A 20160-nucleotide genomic window follows, 5' to 3' on the forward strand; every position below is an offset into this window, starting at 1 on the left:
GTTTTCATTACAAGAATCTATTAAAGAAGCGGATTTATTTTCTAAACAACGTTACAATGCGGATTAAACATGTAAACTCATTCAGTTGCATGCTTAAAAAGTAAAGAAAAAAAGGAAAGTAAAACGCTTTCCAGTAAAGTGAGTAGCGTTATTTTACGAGTTTAATTACCATTATCACGATAAAATATCAATACTTTTAAAATTAAATTTTAATTTCTTTAATGATGACGAACAGATAAAGAATCTTGAATGATTAAACTAACGAGATCTTCAGTTTTGGTATTTAACTGTTTGTTAGAGTATTAGTATTAAATTGATGTATCAGAGTAGTTATTGAAGGCGTATGACGTTAATTAGTCCCACGAAAATTAAGATACAATTAATTTTATTCTTTCAAGATTTACAGGATGGTAACTTAAGGTAGGAATGCATTTAAAAAACTCGAATTCAATATTTGTTATCGTGCATCTTGATGTACGATTTGTCTTATAAATTAAGCTTCCTACAGCTAAACAGAGCTTTGGTAATCAGAATTTAAACAACAACAGACTGTTAATAAGGCAAATAGGCTGTTTAATGGAGTCGAAATTATGTAAAAAATCCACAAAAACACGCTTGTAAAATACTTAAATCACGTTTATTTAGTTAAGAAAAGTTGAATTTAATTTGTTTTTTCTTTTTAATTTTCTTAGTAATGTGTTTTCTATCCTTTACGCACACTTTTCCTATTAAATTCGGTATTATTTAATCAGAATTTTACTCATTTCTCTCGCGGTCATCCCGAATTTTTAACGCTAATCTTACGAAGTATAAAAGTAAACCATAGGCCTAATTATAGAATAACCAGTAAAGAGTCAGTACTTCAGAAATGCCCACTTCAAAATGCATTTTTTAAATAGCACAAATTTAAATTTGGACGAGGAATCGGTTGCCTTATAACCAAAGCGATTGTTGCAATGCAAGTATCGTTTGCCACGAAGAAAAACTTCATTACAGAAGGACTAGTTCTTAAGTAGAGCCTAGCCAGTAGCTTTAATAGAGCAATAAATGAACCAACGAATCCTCTACATTAGAAGAAGTATGGGGAGCGAAAGAAATGTCCTATTTTCGTATTGATCAATATAAATCTTGGACAAATAATAAGGGAAAATGATTCATTACCGAGTCTGGAATGAGTTCCGTCCCGACTGTGTATTTATCGCCAATGTTTGCTGCACTATAGATCACTCCTTCGAATATTGGCAGTTAGTTTAGGACTTAAACGTCCACGTCCTCCACTTCTCCTTTTCTCACGGTTTAGCCAATTACTCGGCCGGATGCTTAATAGATAAAAAGGAAAAAAAAAAGAAAGAAAGAAAAATCCTCTCTCTCCACTTCTCAAACTTTCAATTTCGTCTCCAAAAATTGTTTAATTATAAAATTTCGAATGACAAAAATCTCATTTCCATCGTCGATTAATTAATTAATTATTTTGATGGACGTATTTCAAAAATCGGTGCCTCGTTTCGTGTATAACCCGCACCAAAGAACAGGTAAACGTTGCACAGTCGTATACTGGAGTTGGATATGACAGGTGCGATATGAGAAGGATACAGTTCGACAGGTTCTATAAGATCTCAATGCCGTGTAGGATAGATAAAGTTCGATAAACCATGACTTTAGGATAATATAGCCCCGAGAGTGGTTTAGGATAGGATTTAGTAAACAACAAATGCACTTGAATTGTATTCTGTATCGATAGATGGAGGGGGGGGGAAAGAAAAAAAAATAAAATCTAAAAAGCTGCACAAGATAACGAAAAGTAGAATTATATAAAAATATCTGGTTCTTTTAGAGAGCCTTTAAACCTTTTAAAACTGCCTTTTATAAAGTCTACAACCTTAAAAAATATTCGCTCTTGTATAGAGTCTGTAGCCTTATAAAAACACCTTTCTTTAGTTATACGATAGAAAAGAATTTTTCTTTTTTTTTTCTGTTGCACAATATATTTTAAATGCGATCGTTTGTTTGTCGGCATGTTAATCTTAAAAGTATTTATTTCTTTACATCGATGGCAATTTATTTTAAAAAAATCAGGCTTTTAAGGCTTGCAAATTTTAATCAGAAATGATGAAAATGCGCGGTAAAAATTAGACTTTTGTGACAGAAAGAGAAGGCTTTTAAGGTTAAAACAGGCTTTAAATTAATGATTATGGTTACGGTTCATAAGTTGTACGATAGAAAAGAATTTTCTTTTTCTGCAAGAGAATATTTTAAATGCGATTGTTCGTTTGTCGGCATGTTAACCTTAAAGTATTTACTTCTTTATATTGATGACAATGTATTAAAAATCAGGCTTTCGGGGCATAAAGAGAAGCTTTTAAGTCTTTAAATAAGTGTTTTATCTATAAAGAAAAAAATATTCAAAGCATACAGATTTTTACATACATCATAAAGCATACAAATATCTTATTATTAATAAATAAGGCAATAAAATAGCTTCAATTAAGTTTTTTATTAACGAGTAGCGTAGATTAAAAACAATAAAGCAGTTTAAAGCATACAGATTCGAACCTTTAAGACATAGAAATCTGTTAGATCGCACGCAGCATTATAACGAAGACCAAAACAATTACCTGTAAAGGGGATGATAAGACCTTAAAAATGCTTCTAAAAATTAAAGGTGCTCACCAAATTGCCTTATTATTTCACAGATTTTCTTAGATAAACCCAGGGAAATCATTTGTAAATTAGTTTAGCTTTTGGTAAATTTAAAAAAAGAAAGAAAATATATAAATTAAATTTATAATACATATTAAAATTTCAATAATATCGCCGAAACGTGGAGCGTAAAGAAGTTAAAATCCCATCAAATTAGTATTTTAAAGTGTTTGAGACCGTCCCAAGAATGATTAAAAGCAGCAGCAGCAGAGATTAAGTTACGCACGAAATTAGAGGTGTTGGGGAAAATTTTCCGCTCAGATTTTTTGATTATTGAGTTTTTTTTTAGCCCTTATTTAAATCTACTCAATTAGTAGTTTGGGTTATTTATTTAAAACACGAAGCATCAATCGGAATTTTGAAAATAGGATTAAAACAATTGGAGAGTAGTGAAGTATTAAAGTTTCTTTTCTTTATTTTTTTTCGCCTTTAATTATCAAGGCGAAAGACGACACGTTTTCAGATTAAGCGAATTTCGATTGGTGGCGGAAATTGGATTTTTAAAATTTCAATATAAACACCGAAAGGGATCGGTCCGAAAATAACACCGAAATTGGCTCTTTAATAGAATTCAAGAATCGAAGATAGTTCGAAAAGAAGCTTATTTAGTGCATAACGATGTTTGCATCGCTTGATCGATACAACCACCCTTGAGAATGCAAAAATGTGTCTTATCTTGATTTTCGGGAATCTTTAATTCTCTCTTGGCTTTATCAGTAATAGCCTTTCTTACACGCCCAACCGTGCCCAAGAGAAAAATGTTTCTAAGACATTGTTATAATTGAAGATGGATATTGTCGAACAAATTACCGAAAAGCATTATTTATTAATTTACCGACGGTTTAAATGGTAGGGAAATTACCCTAGAATGCGGCATTATTTTTTAAAAATGATTTTCTTTTAAAAGAAAACCTCGCATTAACGTCATTAACACGCGAAAACGCTTCGATCCGTCTTGCAGTTTACATCGAGATTTGAGCCACGTTCGATCAATTATATAGACCTTAGGATCCGATCGGAATGTATCGATTTAATTAAGTCGCCGATGACGTTTGTGCTAAATTTAGATATAGTTGTATAGGCCTGGAGGGGATAACGGGTGACGATACCTTTTAAATCATCAAAGTCGCGAAGACACGATACTCTTTGTAGCGCGTGGGGGATACGTTGTAATACGACTTATCTCAATTATGTGGATAATATTAGGAGAAAATCGTTTTATCTCGGGTTCGGATCTGCTCTTACAGATTTTTATTTTTGCGGGAAACGGAGATGCACATGATCGACTTTCGTCTAAAAAGAAAAAAGAAAAATAAAAAAAGAGGGTCGACTTTGCTGATTGCTATTTAATTAGCTAATTAGACAGTGACAATTAAATCGTTTTATGAATATTTAAACTCCAAATGAGGTAGGATACAACCGAATAGATTCATTAACGTTGCTTAATGGTCAAACGAAACAAAAGTCAAAAGCGGGACGGTTTTAAAGTGGCAAATATCAGTTTGTCGGGTGGCGAAGTCGATCGGCGATCGAACACTCGCCAGTCATTGATCGTGGCGTCCTTGCTAAGTACCCCTCCAGGACATCCTAGCAGCTAATGAGCTCTATTTCCCTCACATAAAACCAACTGTCCACACCCACAGCGCCCTTCCCCGAAATGTGGTCTCTATCGAAAACCAATGTGTACTCGACAAGCGATGATCATTCGATTTATGACTCCGTATTGACAGGTGAAGTGGTCAAGGTGCATGTCACTGCCGACCAGGTGACAGATAGGGGAGGCTAAGTGCGTGACAAGCTGACACGGTCCTTGGAATTGGAACCTTCTGATTCTGGGAAGTTTCCCAACAACAATTACACTTTCGTGATGCTTGTCCTCTTTGTAACTTTGTGTAACTTCGATTAAATTTGTAATTGTAACCATATATCTTCTTTTGTAAACATGCAGATATCGATCACGTGTCAAGATGGTTTAATTGATTCATTCGACTTAATCATTATCCAACTTGATGTAGTGCAATCCAGTTGGCTATTTTTGTTCTCTTTCCTGCGTAAATATCATTAAATCATCCTAGTCTCTGTTTGCCTATGCATTAATGAATATACTTTTTTTCCATTTAAGTAAGAATCGACGAACTTCCAGACGTTAGGAGCCTTACTTATCAAATACTTTCTGAGGTCGAAGTAGAATTTGTAAGCTTATTAATAATAATAATAATATAAAAAAGAATTCTTTATCGATGTTTAATCATATAAGATTTATTTTGAACTATCGATAAAGTAAGATAATCGATTATCAATTAGTGTAGCACGCTTATAACAAACTTATCGAACTCCGAAAATCGCTGTAGGTCCGTCTGTCTGTTGGTTTATTTAATTTACACGTTTGTACGTTTTTAGCTGCTCTTTTGTTGGTTTTTTTCAAGCAAAAACGTTGAGGTTCCTGTTTTATATCAGCTAATTTTCTGCTCTTTATCGACTCAGGCCTCCGTCAGTGTAAAAATTTGCATGGAGTAAGCTAGATTACCAGTACGATTCTTAATAAAATTCAATAATTTAATATTTAGCAAACGTATCAGTCGGATATCTTTCAAATTATAATTAAAATTACGGCTTTAAAAATTAATAATTATAAATTAATGTCTGAAAAGTTCGCTTTAAACAGTTTAAAATGAGGACGTTAATTCGATTTAAACGATAGTTTCCGAATGATTTTATCAAATTTTCGATAAATATTGTAACAACAACGTAAAAGACGAAATGTAATTTCAATTTTACATACGAATTTCGAGGTTTTATTACGTTAAAATAACAGATTTTTCGGTAGAAAAGAAGATTAAACCTATTACACGGAGGTAAGTTCGGCGAAGAAGCATGGACACTTCTCTAATTCTGAAAATTAATTTACAACCGAACTATAAGCGATAAAGCACAAATTTCCGTTTATAACAATCCCAAAAAATAATTCAAAAACTTATGAAAAAAAAGTAACGCGAACATATTAATAAAGAATTCAAAGATAAAAAAAAAAATATTGCATATTTCCACATAAGTTATCGATCCATCTTTATCCGCTTTAGTATATTAATTAAAAAGAGAAAAAAGGAATTTCATAAATAAAAATAAATTATTATTATCCATTTCTTAGAAAATTACCTCTGAAAAAAAAAAAGAGAGGGGGAGAACCAGGGGTGCAGGGGAAAATGGGGGTTCGAAGAATTCCCGAATGTTTGTAGTGGTTTCGCTAGACTGTTTCGTTGAATGAAGCCCAAGTTCATTTATTAATTGCAGGAATGCAAGCCTAATTGTCAGCAACGATCGATTATCTGCTTTGACCAAAATCCCGCCACCGAACGCTGTACGGGGACGTTCAGAAGCAGTTAAATAATTACCCAAGTCACTCCAACAGGATTGTGTTGAGTCTGAAGACTGCGCATAGCGGAGATTCGAGAACAGGAAAGAAAAGAAGAAAAAAAAAAAACCTCTGAAAATTTTTTTCCCCTTCTTCGCTCCAGCGTTTCTCTACACCAAACAAGAGAACTGGCTCTACAAACAAGAAGCAGTTCCCTTAATGTGTAAAAACATCGAAATTTAACACAAGACGTTTTGTCGTTGTGTAAACACCGCTGTACTTTTTTGTAGCGTGTTATAGTCGTTTCTTTCCTGTGACAAATTTCCACCGGGTCCAGATAAACAGGCGAGATAATGACGAAAATGCAAAAAGTCCCTCGGGCAACCAAAAAATCTTACCGGATTATAAAACCCTACCGAGTAAAGGAGGTGCAGAAAATCTAATCAACAAGAACCCGCAACAGCTGTGTGATTTTTTCGGAATTATTTAACTTAATTGCCTCTACCGAAGCGTTTCTCTCCCTTTTCCAAACCTTAGACGAACTTAACAACACTTAATTTTTGTTTTATTTCATTGTCGACGCCAAGAACTAGATTCGAATCGTTTTTTTTTCTTTTTCCCCCCCTTTTTTTTCTTCGTTCTCGCCCCCTCTAATCTAACATAAAAAGTAAACTTTGAATCAGAGCAAGACGCGACATCTGGTGAGAGGAAAACGAAACTGCAGACACATTTCAATTGGTCCGTTTAAAAATTTAAATTTTCATAATTTAGAATAATCAATGTTTCAATTACATCAGTAAAGCAGAAGTTTAATTTATTAAAAACAAGAAAGACGGAATTTGGCATTTAGTAAAGCGATCGTTTTTTTTTCTTTTTCTTTTTTCAATTTAGAAAAATGGTATGATGGACCATGAAGGTGAAGTCGCTATCAACTTATCTACCAATCAAACACCAAGAACCCCAACAACACCCAATGGCAACTCAGCGGGCGAAGAAGCCGAACAACATGTGAGTATTTTTCCCCCCTTTTTTTACACGTTTTTTGTTTTTTTTTTAATCTTACCTACCCGCGCCTGAACGGTCCAGTCAGAAAAGTTGATATTCGAATTCCGCTTTACGTAATCAATAGTTAGAGCGGGAGACAATCTTGTGACATGCTGTCATTTACTTATTTAGTTTGCCCTTCTGGGAACAAACTCCGTTTATCCCCGGTTACCATAGCGACGTGGCCACACTCGGGAGCCCGTTTATGATTCCGTTCACTAACTTAGACGCACCCCTAGGAGCACTTTGTCCTGTTCGGGCCGGTAGCTGTCAATTCGCTCTTTACTACCCTTTTTTTTCCCCGTTTCCATAAATGACAGAAGAAGATCATCTACTCGGAATACTCAAAAGTAGGTTTTTCTTGTTTGTATATAACAGAAAAATTTATTTATTTTTTTTTCCTACCTCACGTCCCGCCAGAACTCTTGACGTTTCACTCGATAACTCGTGATCGATCGGACCGATCTTCACCAAAATTGGTATGCTGATTAAATATGTCATATTCAATCCACCTGCCGATTTTGGTTTAAATATATCGCGTGGTTCAGTAGCTAGAAGCAGTTTTCTCGAGCGAAGTCACTCCGATTTTCTTGCGCGAATCGTATCTTCTTCTCGTCTTTACAGATAAAAAAAATTAGCATAAAACGTCGTTTTAATTAAGCGGAAATATTTACTAAACAACTTTCTCACCTTTTATCCTTCGTAAGTATCGATTTTCGCGCATATACAATATACATTTTTGTTCTAATTTTAATACTAATTCCTCGAAAATTCTACAGAATGCTCGGCGATCGTAAATTCTCGGAATCAATAATCTGGTGTTTTTGTGGTCACAAATGCTGTTTATTTATTTAAGGCTAAATAAGATTGGCATTCTCTGTAAATTTGGTAAGGTTTTCCACTGTTATGGTAGCATTTTGGAGGATTTTTATTAATGATGTTCAAACCTCCGGAGAGACGAATATTGTTCTGTCCGTTCGAAATATATGGAGCGGAGTAGCTTGTTCTTCTTCTTCTTCTTCGCCTCCTCTTTTTTTAAGTAAGCAAGCCAAGAAAAAATCTTTAAAGCTTATTTTTAGCATTCGAGTGCTATTACAAATGAAAACAAATCCGAAACTTAGTGAATAACTGTAATCAAGTTTTAAAGACTTCATAAATTATGGAATCATATGTCAATATTAAGAGTTCAAAGCTATTTACTAATGGAAACTACGCTGGATAAAGAACATCGCCTATCCTCCCAGGCATTATTCTACCAAGTTTTTGAAGCTTTTGAACGGGAATATATTTTATTTTATATATATTTTTTTCTTCCCATCCTAAGCTTTTATAAAATACTTGTTCCAGACGAAAACATTGTAGAATTCTCAGTAGATGTGTCGAATTGAAATTCCCTCAAGATTTTCGATTGGGTTTAGGTAGAGATTTCGTGATATTCGGTTGAGGAGGAGAATATTTTGCGAGTAAAACCCAAGTGTTTTGACTCTCGAATTCGATATTATCATGCTGAAATGTTCGAGAGTCAGCTCCGCTTATTGGTTCTAGTAGCGATAAATATATGCGCGAATTTTTTTTCTATCTTATTTTTGAAATTATATTATTATATTTCGATATTTTTTTTCCTGGGTTTTTTTTTCGTTAAATCCAAATTGTCCGTTGTATACTTTCTCTTCTTCTTTTTATAAAGAGAAATTTTCGTTTTTCTATAGAGAAAATTGTGTCAGTAATAAGCCCAACTATCATTCTACCGAAGTTGACTTTCTGTAGGTCACTAAAAAGAACTGTTTCTATTAATAAACTCATATCCAATACTTCTTTCCAAGCTAAGGTTTTCGATTTTTCAAAGGAAGTCTTTTGAAGATTCTGTTGTCAGAATGTTTTGGAGCATTTTGACAGCTTGCAAAGGTAAGTTATGTCAAGTATCTCATCATACCTTTATGTCCCCTCTCATTCTAATTTGAATGACAGTAAGCTTGGCTATTGATAGCCTCCGACGAAATTCGAAGCAATTCACCATCTATTAAATCTTCTTTGGCATATTTCCCATAGATTTTTACATCCATTTCAGCCTTCCAATTAGCTAGCAATTACGTAGATAATGCAACTTTGCACAACCCATTCCTTATCAATATCATTGACGCTTGTTTTAAAAGTCTTCAATCAAGGCCACTCGATAAGCTGTTGTAATATAAACAAATTTAACTGTGAAAATAACATTAAATAACTTTTTAATTTTACTTTGTTAATCTGTACAGAGACGCCATATTTGTAGAAAAAAAAGTAAAGTTACTTCGTGCTTGGAACCGTATCAAAAAGCCGATACACGGTTATCAGTTATAAATTTGTCTTGGTCTGGAGGAAATTTATATACATTTTTTTTTATTTTGTAAAAAAATCTTTTCTGTTAGGGAAAAAGAAGGAAAAAAAGGGGGGAAAAAAGTGATTCTCGAAACATCGGATATTTATTCAGATGTCGACAATTAGTAGGAATAGTTTTAACAAGGAGCCGATTGGAAACGAGCGATAAAAGAAAGACGCCATTTTGATGTCCAATCTCTGTAATCATTCAAAGTTTAGTTCGGTAATTAGAAAATAATAGCTTCGTTTTGCAATGTTGACTAATCGTCGCACTAATTGGAACATTTTTCTAAGATCGTTTCCGATTCAACTTGTCTTTGATTGTTCGTTTGCATTTAAAATTCCAGATTGTTTTCGGAGGAAGGAAGGAAGGAAAAAAAAGAGATACATCCACAATTGCAATTGTTACTTCTGTATTTCGATAATATTAATTACTATGTCAGTTTATAACGTTGACTATCTGCAGATAAATTACTTGAAAAATTGTTCCGCTCGATGTTATGTTTTGTTTTCGATGATTGAACATCCATAGCGTCTTTTGAGTGAGGATTAAAATGCTCCTGTAAGCATTAATGAATTGAAATTGAGTTCGAAAACTTGTCCGAACACAAGTTGTATCAAACACTTCGTTGTAACAGTTAGGCCCGTATTAGTTACAAGTTTATTCATAAATTAGAAGCTTCCAACAACTTTTTTGTATAAGAAATGAATGGTTTAGAAGTTAGTAAAGACTTTTTACTATCGATTCCTGGTACTTTCTTACAGTAAACGCAAAACTTTGCGTTGTACTATGCTATTTAGAAGTGGCAAAATCAGAATTAATAAAGATTTGATTACAATTAATCAGGAATGCTTGAAGACAGGTTAAAGTTGACGAAGTTTGTGAAGGAGCGCAGGTGAGATTTATATAAACTGGTTAGAAGAGTTTAATCTTGTTGGATGCAAAGTCTTTTTTATTACTTGTTTTAATGTAGCGCGCGGAAGTTTGGAGAGACTTTATGCTAGTTAATGGGTTCGCACGATCGAAAATATGCGAGGTTTATAGATAGATTGAAGGCAGATGAATAGATAGATCGTTTGTGTCAAGTAGACCATTGCTGACGTTTAAATTCTTAAAGCATTTGATCAGTTGTAAAAAGGAAGACCGAGGGAAAATCTCAAGAATTTGATCGTCGGTCGAAAGGTTAGAGGAAACGCTTTAAATACGAATTTGGACAGGAAATATTAAGAGGTCATCGGGAACGTCATTGTTCGACTTCATTGAACAATAATGCGGGAAAGAAACGATCGACTTTCTTTAATTCCAACCCGTTGGCGGGATGTGACGTGCGACCTGAATGTGTAATTCGCGACGCTTTTTAATCATCCGCACGGCTAGGTCAATTAATCAATAGGTAATTAAGCGTAATGAAAATATGACATTCGTTGAAGTGGCCCGACTCTGATGTCTGCCGATAATGTTTAGAAGCGTTGCTACTCGATTTCATTATTTCCAAATGAGGCTTCTCTCTGCCTTTTTGATTGGTTAGACTCTATTGATGTATGAATTGCTATTTCCGTTGCAAAAATTAATCAAGGAAGGTGTGACGGAAAGGTCGGACGAGACGTCTAGGCCTACCTTACGCCTGCTTTTTAAGGCTGGAGAATTTGGTCGGTGGAGTGTACGAATTCCAAGCGACCAGATCCAGATGGAGAGGTCAGATGGGAGTCATCCACTTCGACTCGGGACAAATGAGCGAGTGGCCAAAACGGTTGATAGCACACGTGGGAGGTAGGCGAACCGGTTAGCAGACACCCAAGGGCCACAGTGACATAATGAGTGGTGCCGGAACAAGGAAGCCCTGATTTCCCCCTCGGCAGTGTCCACTTTGGCATCTGGCTAATTACGGGAGCACTGAAGGAGAGGAGTGGCTGGAGGGTTAGGCCGAGAACCACACGATAAATCTTAAGTGTCGGTCTACGATTCTGTCTTTTCCTCGAGGGATTTTACTCTTCCCTGACGTCAGCAGCAGATGGAATTTGAGCGGAAAACGAGTTGTTTGCTTACGTTGAATTCCGAGCCGTCGGCCTGCGGGCCTTGCATGCTAAAGGTGCAGCAGTCTGTTGACATGGGGTTTGAGCCATGTGGCAAACGTATATTGACAGAATCTTCGAATACTCTTTTCTGCGTCGCTGTGCGTGAACTGAAGTGTCTTCCGTCTTTTCCATTCCCCCGTTCCGTTCCTTTATCCGCTCGACTGACTCATCTGCACTTCGCCCCTCGCCGGTCGTCTTTCCGGTAAAACATTTAAAGTCGATGGGAACGAGCCCCGTCGGGGGCACCACGGCCTCATTAATACTATATTTATACAAATTAGTGTAGAACATTTCGGCTTTAATGGACAATTACCCGTAGCAGAAGGCTGGTACGCGACGGGATAAAAGGTGAGAATATTTCTAAAACAGTTTTATTTAGCCTTCAGCGTGCACTCAGATCTAGTTGACTTAGTTGCTGGACAGCATCAAGCAGGACTGTTTGTCTTGCACGACTACTGAATTGCGGTGTAACTAGAGACTGTAAGTTGAGAGGCAGCGTGTTTGTTTCCCGGCTCGACTTTCGGTTTGCTTTGACGAGAGTAAATATTGAGGGACGTGGTGCCTGCTTAGCTCTGTGCTTGCATAATCCATAACAGGGGGTTCCGTGATTGTGTATTATGTAAGAATAAATACAAACTTGATTGGCCACTCCATTAGTTGCCATGACGACCACGTTCCCATCCGAATGCGGAGTTTGTTACTCAGCATCAATGTAAACAAAAGATGTGTGCCGTTGAGTGGTGCAGGCTTTTCGACCGTGTGAACTGCTAAGGGGAGAAAAGAGATAGAAAAAAATGTTCATTGATTCTAAACTCGGTCCCGGGCGATTGACTCGGAATGGGAGTTAGTTAGCGACCGTGGGTGCAATTCTTAGGACGTGCGGGTTTCTCTCGTCCCAGGTAAGTTGCGCGCGTCGCTTTCCAATCCAACTAACCTTCGTTTTTTAACTCTTAATTTTTAACTCGGCAGGTTTCCCCCACCCAAGGAACCAAGAGGTCCAGGTCAGCCAGCGACAGTGCAGCTACTGTACCGTCGTTATTGATGATGAACTCGCAACTGCTAGCTCAGCAGCTCCTGCAACAGCCTCTTCCTTCACCAGCCCAACTCCAGCAACTTTTGCAGCAACAACAATCTATATTTTTACAACAGCAGCAGGTACTACTTCCGCTTTTCTACTTCCTGGAATTTCTAGGTGATTGTTCCAAAAGATACTTAAGAAGCTTTTGATGTTTAATGCTGCAATCATTTGTACATAAAACTGATGATGGAAGTAAAAGTATAGCTTCAGGCTCTGAATATTCCATCAGAATATTGTCTTTGTGTTAACAGAATTGATGACTTGTCAAAAGTGTTTTGTTTTGTTATTTGTTTTTTCGGTTAATTTTCTATTTGTTTTAGAAGATAATATAAATATATTAAATTTAAAAGATAAATAATTTTAACGATAAGATACTGAAAAGAAATTTAATTGAATTTAAACATTTATATAATGTATGATAACTTTAAATTTTAAAGATTTTATTCTTCTTAACTGTTTAAAAGTTTTTTTTTTTTAAATCCATCAGTAATTTAAACATTCTTTGCTTTCTGTAATCTGAAACTCTTCTATTTATCAGCAGCAGCAACAACAACATCAACAATTAAAGCAGTTAGAATCAGTAATTCCCCATCTTCAAGAACAGCTTCAATTAAATATGGTGCAGCAAAGTCAAATCCTTCAACAGTTGAATAATACAAGTAACGTTTCCGTCAATGATAAAGCAAAGAATAACAGGCAGCAACTTCAGATGCAATTGCAGCAGCTTGCTTTACAACAACATCAACTAATGCAACAATTGCAGTTGAGTCATCGTCAATATTTATTAGGTCTTCAGCCCTTTGTCTTACCTCAGGGTCAGTATATTGAATATCCTATATGTCTATTAAATTAAAAAAAGTCAATAGATTTTTATTATAATAGTATTTAGAGAAAATTATTTTTATCATTGAATGTAACATGAAAGATGAATTGAATTATAAGTCTAGCTTATACAACAATTACAGCTGATCCATCTGTAATATTTACTAGTTTGTAGTTTTTTTGTAATGCTCAGGGTCAGTTACTAAGTAGTATATAAATTTTCTAATGCTCTTAATACAATAAATTGCCTAGTATATTAAAAAGTTTTCATTACTTTGTCATTTAGAAAAATTATCATTTTTTTTTTTCATATGAAATCCTACATAATTGATAACTTTTATATTGACCTATAAGTATGACAAGATGGAAACTGTAACTGTTGTGATGTCACTCTTTGACAGTGATGATTTTGTTGTAATCCCACAATTGAATTTTCCGTTTAGAAGAAAGTTTTCCTATATGTACCACACATAATTAGATTTTCTTTACTTCTATTGTTATCCTTGCATTCAATCAATAATGACTGTTATTAAACTGCAAATTTTGAGATCTTTTTTTTGAAGTATTTTAGCAATAATAAATGAAAGGAAAATAACTTATCTTTCGTAAACTGTCAGATTTTTTTCCATCTAATAATATAATTTGCATAGTTATTGTTCTTATACTTATCTTTCTTAAATACTTTAACTTATATGTATTATTAAGATTTGTCTATAACCATGACAGGTTTAGCAGCCAGTGATTTGCAAACCATTTGGAAGGATGGAGGTGGGAGCATAGATGAAAATGCTATTAAAGCAGGACTGAATGGTTTGATGCATTCATCTGCGTCTGTTGTTATGGGTAATCAGAGTAGCACCAGCACATCGCATCATATTCTCAATGGACAGCAAGAAAATTATTCCCTATCACCCGTGTCTTCGTCATCATCTCACAGTTCTGTTTTAATGAGTAAAGAAGAAAGTAGTAGTGCTTCCAGTTCGCCAACCCATCCCCTTTATGGTCACGGTGTCTGCAAATGGCCAGGATGTGAAAATATTTGTGATGATTATCAGTCCTTTATGAAGTAAGTAATCAAATATACTATGCTTTGAAATTAGTTAGTAAGATTAGAATTTCTAATATTTAATTCTAGAAAACAAAAGTATTGTTTGAATCAGTAAAAAGTTTCTTAAAGTAAGGATAGAAATTGCCTTTCCAAAATTAAATTGTGTGTAAAAAGTTGGTGTTGCAAATGTGTGTTTAAAAATGAAATTATATAAATTATAATTTCGTTTTAAATTAAATAATAATTAAATTTTTTTGGGAAGTTTATGAAGGGTAAAAAGTTTTCATCATTGAGAAGAAAGTACATGATATTAAATTATTTGAATCTAATAAATTATTTTATGAGATAAATATAAATTTAATACTGTATATTTGCAATTATAATAATAAATTAAATCTATTTATGAAATAAAAAAATCATATAGGTATAATGATAAAATTTCCTGCAGGCATTTAAATACAGAACATCAGTTAGATGATCGAAGTACTGCCCAGGCAAGAGTCCAAATGCAGGTTGTGTCACAGCTAGAATTACAGTTAGCTAAAGAAAGAGAACGCCTTCAAGCTATGATGCAACATCTTCATATGAAACCACCTTTATCTTCTTCCAGTACAACTCCTCCTTCCAAAACAGAAACAGTAAATAATTCATACCTATATTAAAAAGTGATTATGAATGTTAAAAATAGCTTTAGCTCTGGTTTTCTAAGTATTTTATTTGAGGAAAGTATTTTTTTATATTGTATTTAATGTTAAAAATTTATGTTATCTTAAAGTAATGTTGAAAAATTATCTGAAGAGAATTGAAATATTTGATATTTTATATTTCAAGACTGATAATATGTTATTTTTGTATGATTGCAGAATCTGGCTACAGTCTCCAAAGCTCCTCCGTCCCCACAGTTAACACCACTTCCCCTCAGTACATCTCCTTCTTCATTGTCTGTTGTCATGACGACAATGTCAACGTCTACTCCTCTGATGACTGTACCCCCTCGGTTAGTGCCACCTCTTCCACAAGTCCTACATCCTCCAACACCTTCGAATGCTGGTCCACTCCGGCGACGTCTTAGTGACAAAAATTGTCCCTCTCTTGCAAGCAAGTATTATACATTTTGGTTTAATGTTTTTGTAATTATGTTTTAATAGAGTCACTTTAAGAAAAAATGATTCATTTCCATTAGCAAGTTAATTATTGCAAAGATAGTTTGAAAATTGCCAGATAAACAGTTCTAAGTTTTGTCATTTAACATCCTTTTTTTCTATAACTTGCTAATTATAATTTCAAAATTAGTTGTTACATTGTACTTATTAAATGATTAATAAGACACTTTTTAATATAATGATATTAAAAGTGTTTCTGAAGTTAAAAAATATATAAGAATATTTTTTTTTTTTATTATTAACCAAACTTTTATTATGAGAATTTAATGTTTATAAAGCTGGAAGGAAAATTTAATATGGTTGTGTTTTTATAATATATACTTATACTCTATTCTTAAAAATATTTATCAGTATAAAAAATTAATTTTTTTTCTTCTTTAAGATAAATTTAAAAATAAACTGAAATATAAATGAATTAATTTCAAACTCCCATTTAAAAATTAATAAATTATCTTAAAAACTTACTTAGTTCAACAAAATACATATAAATTGTTAGGCATGTTATTTTTTTTTATTGTATAAATATCAACATTAAACCTTTACTGGAGTAATCAATTATTAATAAATGCTATAACATGAATAAAATATGATTTTAAAATTTTTATTAAAACATTTAGAAGTTTGTTTTTTGTTTTATTTATTTTAATCGTAACTACAAATTAAAAAATGAAAATGATGGTAAAACAACATTTAATGAAATAAATTAACTTTCATGATTTATTTTTCTTTTATTTTTTGACAACAAAAGATATTTTTACGTGAAATAAAATTCCAATTATCTCTGATTTTATCAACTAGACATAAAAAATTGACAAATGTCCTGAATATTTTTGACTGGCGATAATGCACAATCAATCATAGCTATGATGAGTGACATTATAGGATTTTTCACTCTCTCTCTTCTCTTCTCCCTGCATAACCTATTAAATATATTAAAACTTTTCTATAAAATAAAACCTATTACAGTATTTAAGAAATTATTAATGAAATTAATTTGGTCTATTTTAATATCTTATGAGTTATAATTTTGTATTGAAAAACTTTGATTAATAAAAGAAGAAAAATAATTTAATGAATTTCTTCTTTCATTACTTATTAAAGGATATTATATTACACTGCATAGCAGAACTTTTTACAGAAAAATATACTTTAAGAGAATTATATTAGCAATTATAAATTAATATAAAATTAATATAATATGCATAAAAGTAATAATTTAATAACAAGCAAAGTATTTTCTCTTAAGGTATAGATGTGCCAGTCCTGCCAGATTCTCCCATTCGTAGACGCGTTGTAGAAAGAGCAAATCTTGATATTACTGAAGGTAAGTACCTCTTAATCTTTTATTATACATAAATTATGAACATAACTATGATTTATTCAAATGTTTATCATGTTCATAATTTTCAAATCTATTTCATTTCTGTTTTATATATTATTTATCTTAAAATCAGAGAGATATGAATTGTAGAAAATTGAAGTTATTCATTTTATATATTTAAAATGTATATTGTACAACTAAAGTTTTAAATTTTGCATCTTAAAACTCAGAAAGATAATATCATAAATATTAATATGTAGTTTTTTTTTATTATACATAGATATTATTTAAACTTTTTTAAATATATAATTATTGATATATGAAAATGTAAAGAATGCACATGTGTACAAACTTTATTCTTTTCTGAAATATTTCTTATTTGTAAAATTTAAATAATATGTAAATAACACTCTAAAAAGTGAAATATAATAATAGCCATAGTAATTTATATTATTATAGTATTAAAAAATGGTTTGTTGTGGTATAATAATGTTTAACAATTTTTCTACAGAAAGAAAAATTCATTATGAAGTTAAATATTCCATTTTATTTCGAAATAAAATGAAATATTCAAAATACATTTTCTGTTTGTCCAAATTCTGATTATATTTTTAATATTTATTCAGATTCTTGATAATTATATTAAAATAACTTGAATTGCTAATTTGTAATCATTATTTGTGCGGAAAATTTCACTAAATTACTTCTTAGTTACCTTTAATTTTCAAATAATCTTTTTAATAGTGGCCACAGATAGAATACATATTTTAAAACTTGTTATTGCTACCAAATTATCCAAATATCATTAAAAATTATTATTTTCTTATATTGCTGGTTGAAGCATCATGATTACTAAGTCCATATAGTATAAATATTTTACAGTATAGAAACTAAATAAATGATGAAAGTTATCTAATATATAACAGACCACAATAATCTACTAACTAATTTATTTAATTTGAATTTGGCATCGGTGGATCATGACATTTCCGTGTTTTGGGATCACATAATTCAGTTATCCATTATGTATCAACGCTTCACCATCGTTATAACAAATTTCATAAGACATATCTTTTCATATGATAACGATTCAATGCTCGTTATATAAACTTTTTAATCTCAATAAAATTTTTTCTAATTGTCAACAACGTTTTTTCTCCAAACAAAATCCTTTATTAACTAGAAATTGTTTAATAATTAATACAAAGTTCGCAGTTACGAATATATTATTATTTTTGTTATCGATGATGATATGTAATAAAGATATCAATCCTATAAGCCGTTTAAGCTGTGCGTAATAGAGTTAATTAGTTATTTATCTATATAATTCCGTATCCTATGCGATAACGCATCTCGTAGATACGATCGTTGCTGCTGAATACAAATAAGTTTATTGTCACGATTTTTATGACATATATCTGGCATTATCTACGACCTTTTCATAAATATGGCTCCTTTAAAATTTACAGAAAACACCACGTGTTTGAATGAAAAGAGGGGAAAGTGAACGGAGTTTTCCGTTTCTTTTAATAAAATTTAACGGGAAAAATGTTTTTTCTCTTTAAAATTAAGTGAGTCTATCATGTCTGAATATTGTAAGTTTATTTTAAAGTTTTTAAATATTCTCCATGTTAATTTTTCCCCAGTTCGAGAGCCGAACTAGCATCAATGAAGAGAGTCACGTTGACTATAGCAATAAAACCACGTCAAACAAAGTAAGCGTCATCTGGTGGCCGAAATTTAATTATATCAAAAATATGCTATAGACAATCTTTAAAAATTAAAAAAAAAAAAAAAATTCTATTTTAAAGGGAAAATAAAGTAAAATGTTATAGATAAACCGATTCATGCCACCGATTTACCATTGTATTACGCGTATTAAGTATTCTGTCGGAGCTTTGTATTTTCGTCACTAGAGGGCAGTTTTCTCAGCGCCTTCTTGTAGATTAATATTTGAAAATACGTTAAATAGAAGGCGTTTTAATGATGCATACGGACATAAATTGTATATAAAATTCCGATTTATTGGCAAAAATCTCTTGTAAAAGTAAAAAAAAAATAAAAATAAAAATACAGCAAAGGAATTATAATAATTCGATCGCATTTGCATGATAAAATACAATTTGTTAAACTATTATTAAAAAAAAAGATGTAATAATTACATACAAAAATTATTCTAGAAAAATAGTTCTAGAAATATTTTAAAATATAAATAAAANTTGCGTTTCGGAACTGTTTATGTTCTTCACAATTGTTTAAAACATATATTTTTATTAATAAATTAGTAAAAAATAATTAATTATTTATTAATATATAATTGATAGTATAATATTTATATAAATTTTATAATTCTTCGTATGCATAAACATTTGATTCGTATAGAAGTGTGTACCGTTCATTATTCATTCGATGTCAACACCTTTTATCAATGCCGAATTAACAATTATTGAAATATTAACAATGAAAAATTCTAAGTACATAAGTTAATAGACGTTAATAAAAATTCTTAATCCGTTAGCTAAACTATTTAACTTAATTTTCGATTTTCCAGATACTTCATTTGTCAATTATGAAAATTTTAATCTGATTTTAAAACGGTTTAACCGAATACAGAGACGTGAGAAAGAAATATCCTGTGATTATTTTGTAATAAATTCTTAACATCTTTAAACAATTTAAAATAGTGATTTGTGTCGTAGTGGTTTATTAACGGATATGAGGCCCTAAGCGCTAATTAATTCGGGGCCTTACTTAATATTTATAAATGGAATTTAATATAAATTATTTCTGTTTAGAGCAGCCTTAAGCTCGTCAGCTCCAAGCGAAGCGCTTATTCTATTTATAGACAATCCTCTGATGTGGCGTTATGAAACGTGTGGGCCCAAATATAATTCGATTTATTGATAAATTTTTCACAGATAGTTGTTATTTTCTCACATATAAAAAATTTTAAGTGTTTAACATAGAAACATCGTCTTATATTTTATGTACGAGTAGGTAGTATATGCCAAACTACTTAATAATGTATCTGACGTTTAACAAATACTAGAATAAAATAAAATAATTAAAACAATACTTTAAAAATAATATTCAAATTATACAAAATATCACGTCGTATGTTTAAAATTGCCATTTTTGTACAGAAGTATAGCGTGGAGGAAGCTATAAAGAAATGTATAGTACTCCGTCGAACGTACT

The 20160-nt window shown here is 32.1% G+C and overlaps 1 protein-coding gene across 1 annotated transcript in view; it reads left to right on the forward strand.

Moving 5' to 3' along the window:
• LOC111641139 (forkhead box protein P2-like) overlaps nt 1–20160 on the forward strand; it is a gene marked incomplete at its 3' end in the record, with an annotated part of 65423 nt that overhangs the window by 33556 nt on the left and 11707 nt on the right. Inside the window, exons 3-10 of the mRNA XM_023387260.1 lie at nt 6944–7060; nt 12500–12685; nt 13147–13423; nt 14157–14496; nt 14927–15116; nt 15342–15576; nt 16888–16965; nt 19514–19608. Coding sequence (XP_023243028.1) covers nt 6953–7060; nt 12500–12685; nt 13147–13423; nt 14157–14496; nt 14927–15116; nt 15342–15576; nt 16888–16965; nt 19514–19608 — 1509 coding nt within the window. The remainder of the gene's footprint in view (nt 1–6943; nt 7061–12499; nt 12686–13146; nt 13424–14156; nt 14497–14926; nt 15117–15341; nt 15577–16887; nt 16966–19513; nt 19609–20160) is intronic.

This window comes from Centruroides sculpturatus, unplaced genomic scaffold (genome assembly GCF_000671375.1).
Source record: "Centruroides sculpturatus isolate CEXI.00-Female unplaced genomic scaffold, Cexi_2.0 scaffold1590, whole genome shotgun sequence".
In the NCBI taxonomy this organism is placed as follows: Eukaryota; Metazoa; Arthropoda; class Arachnida; order Scorpiones; family Buthidae; genus Centruroides; species Centruroides sculpturatus.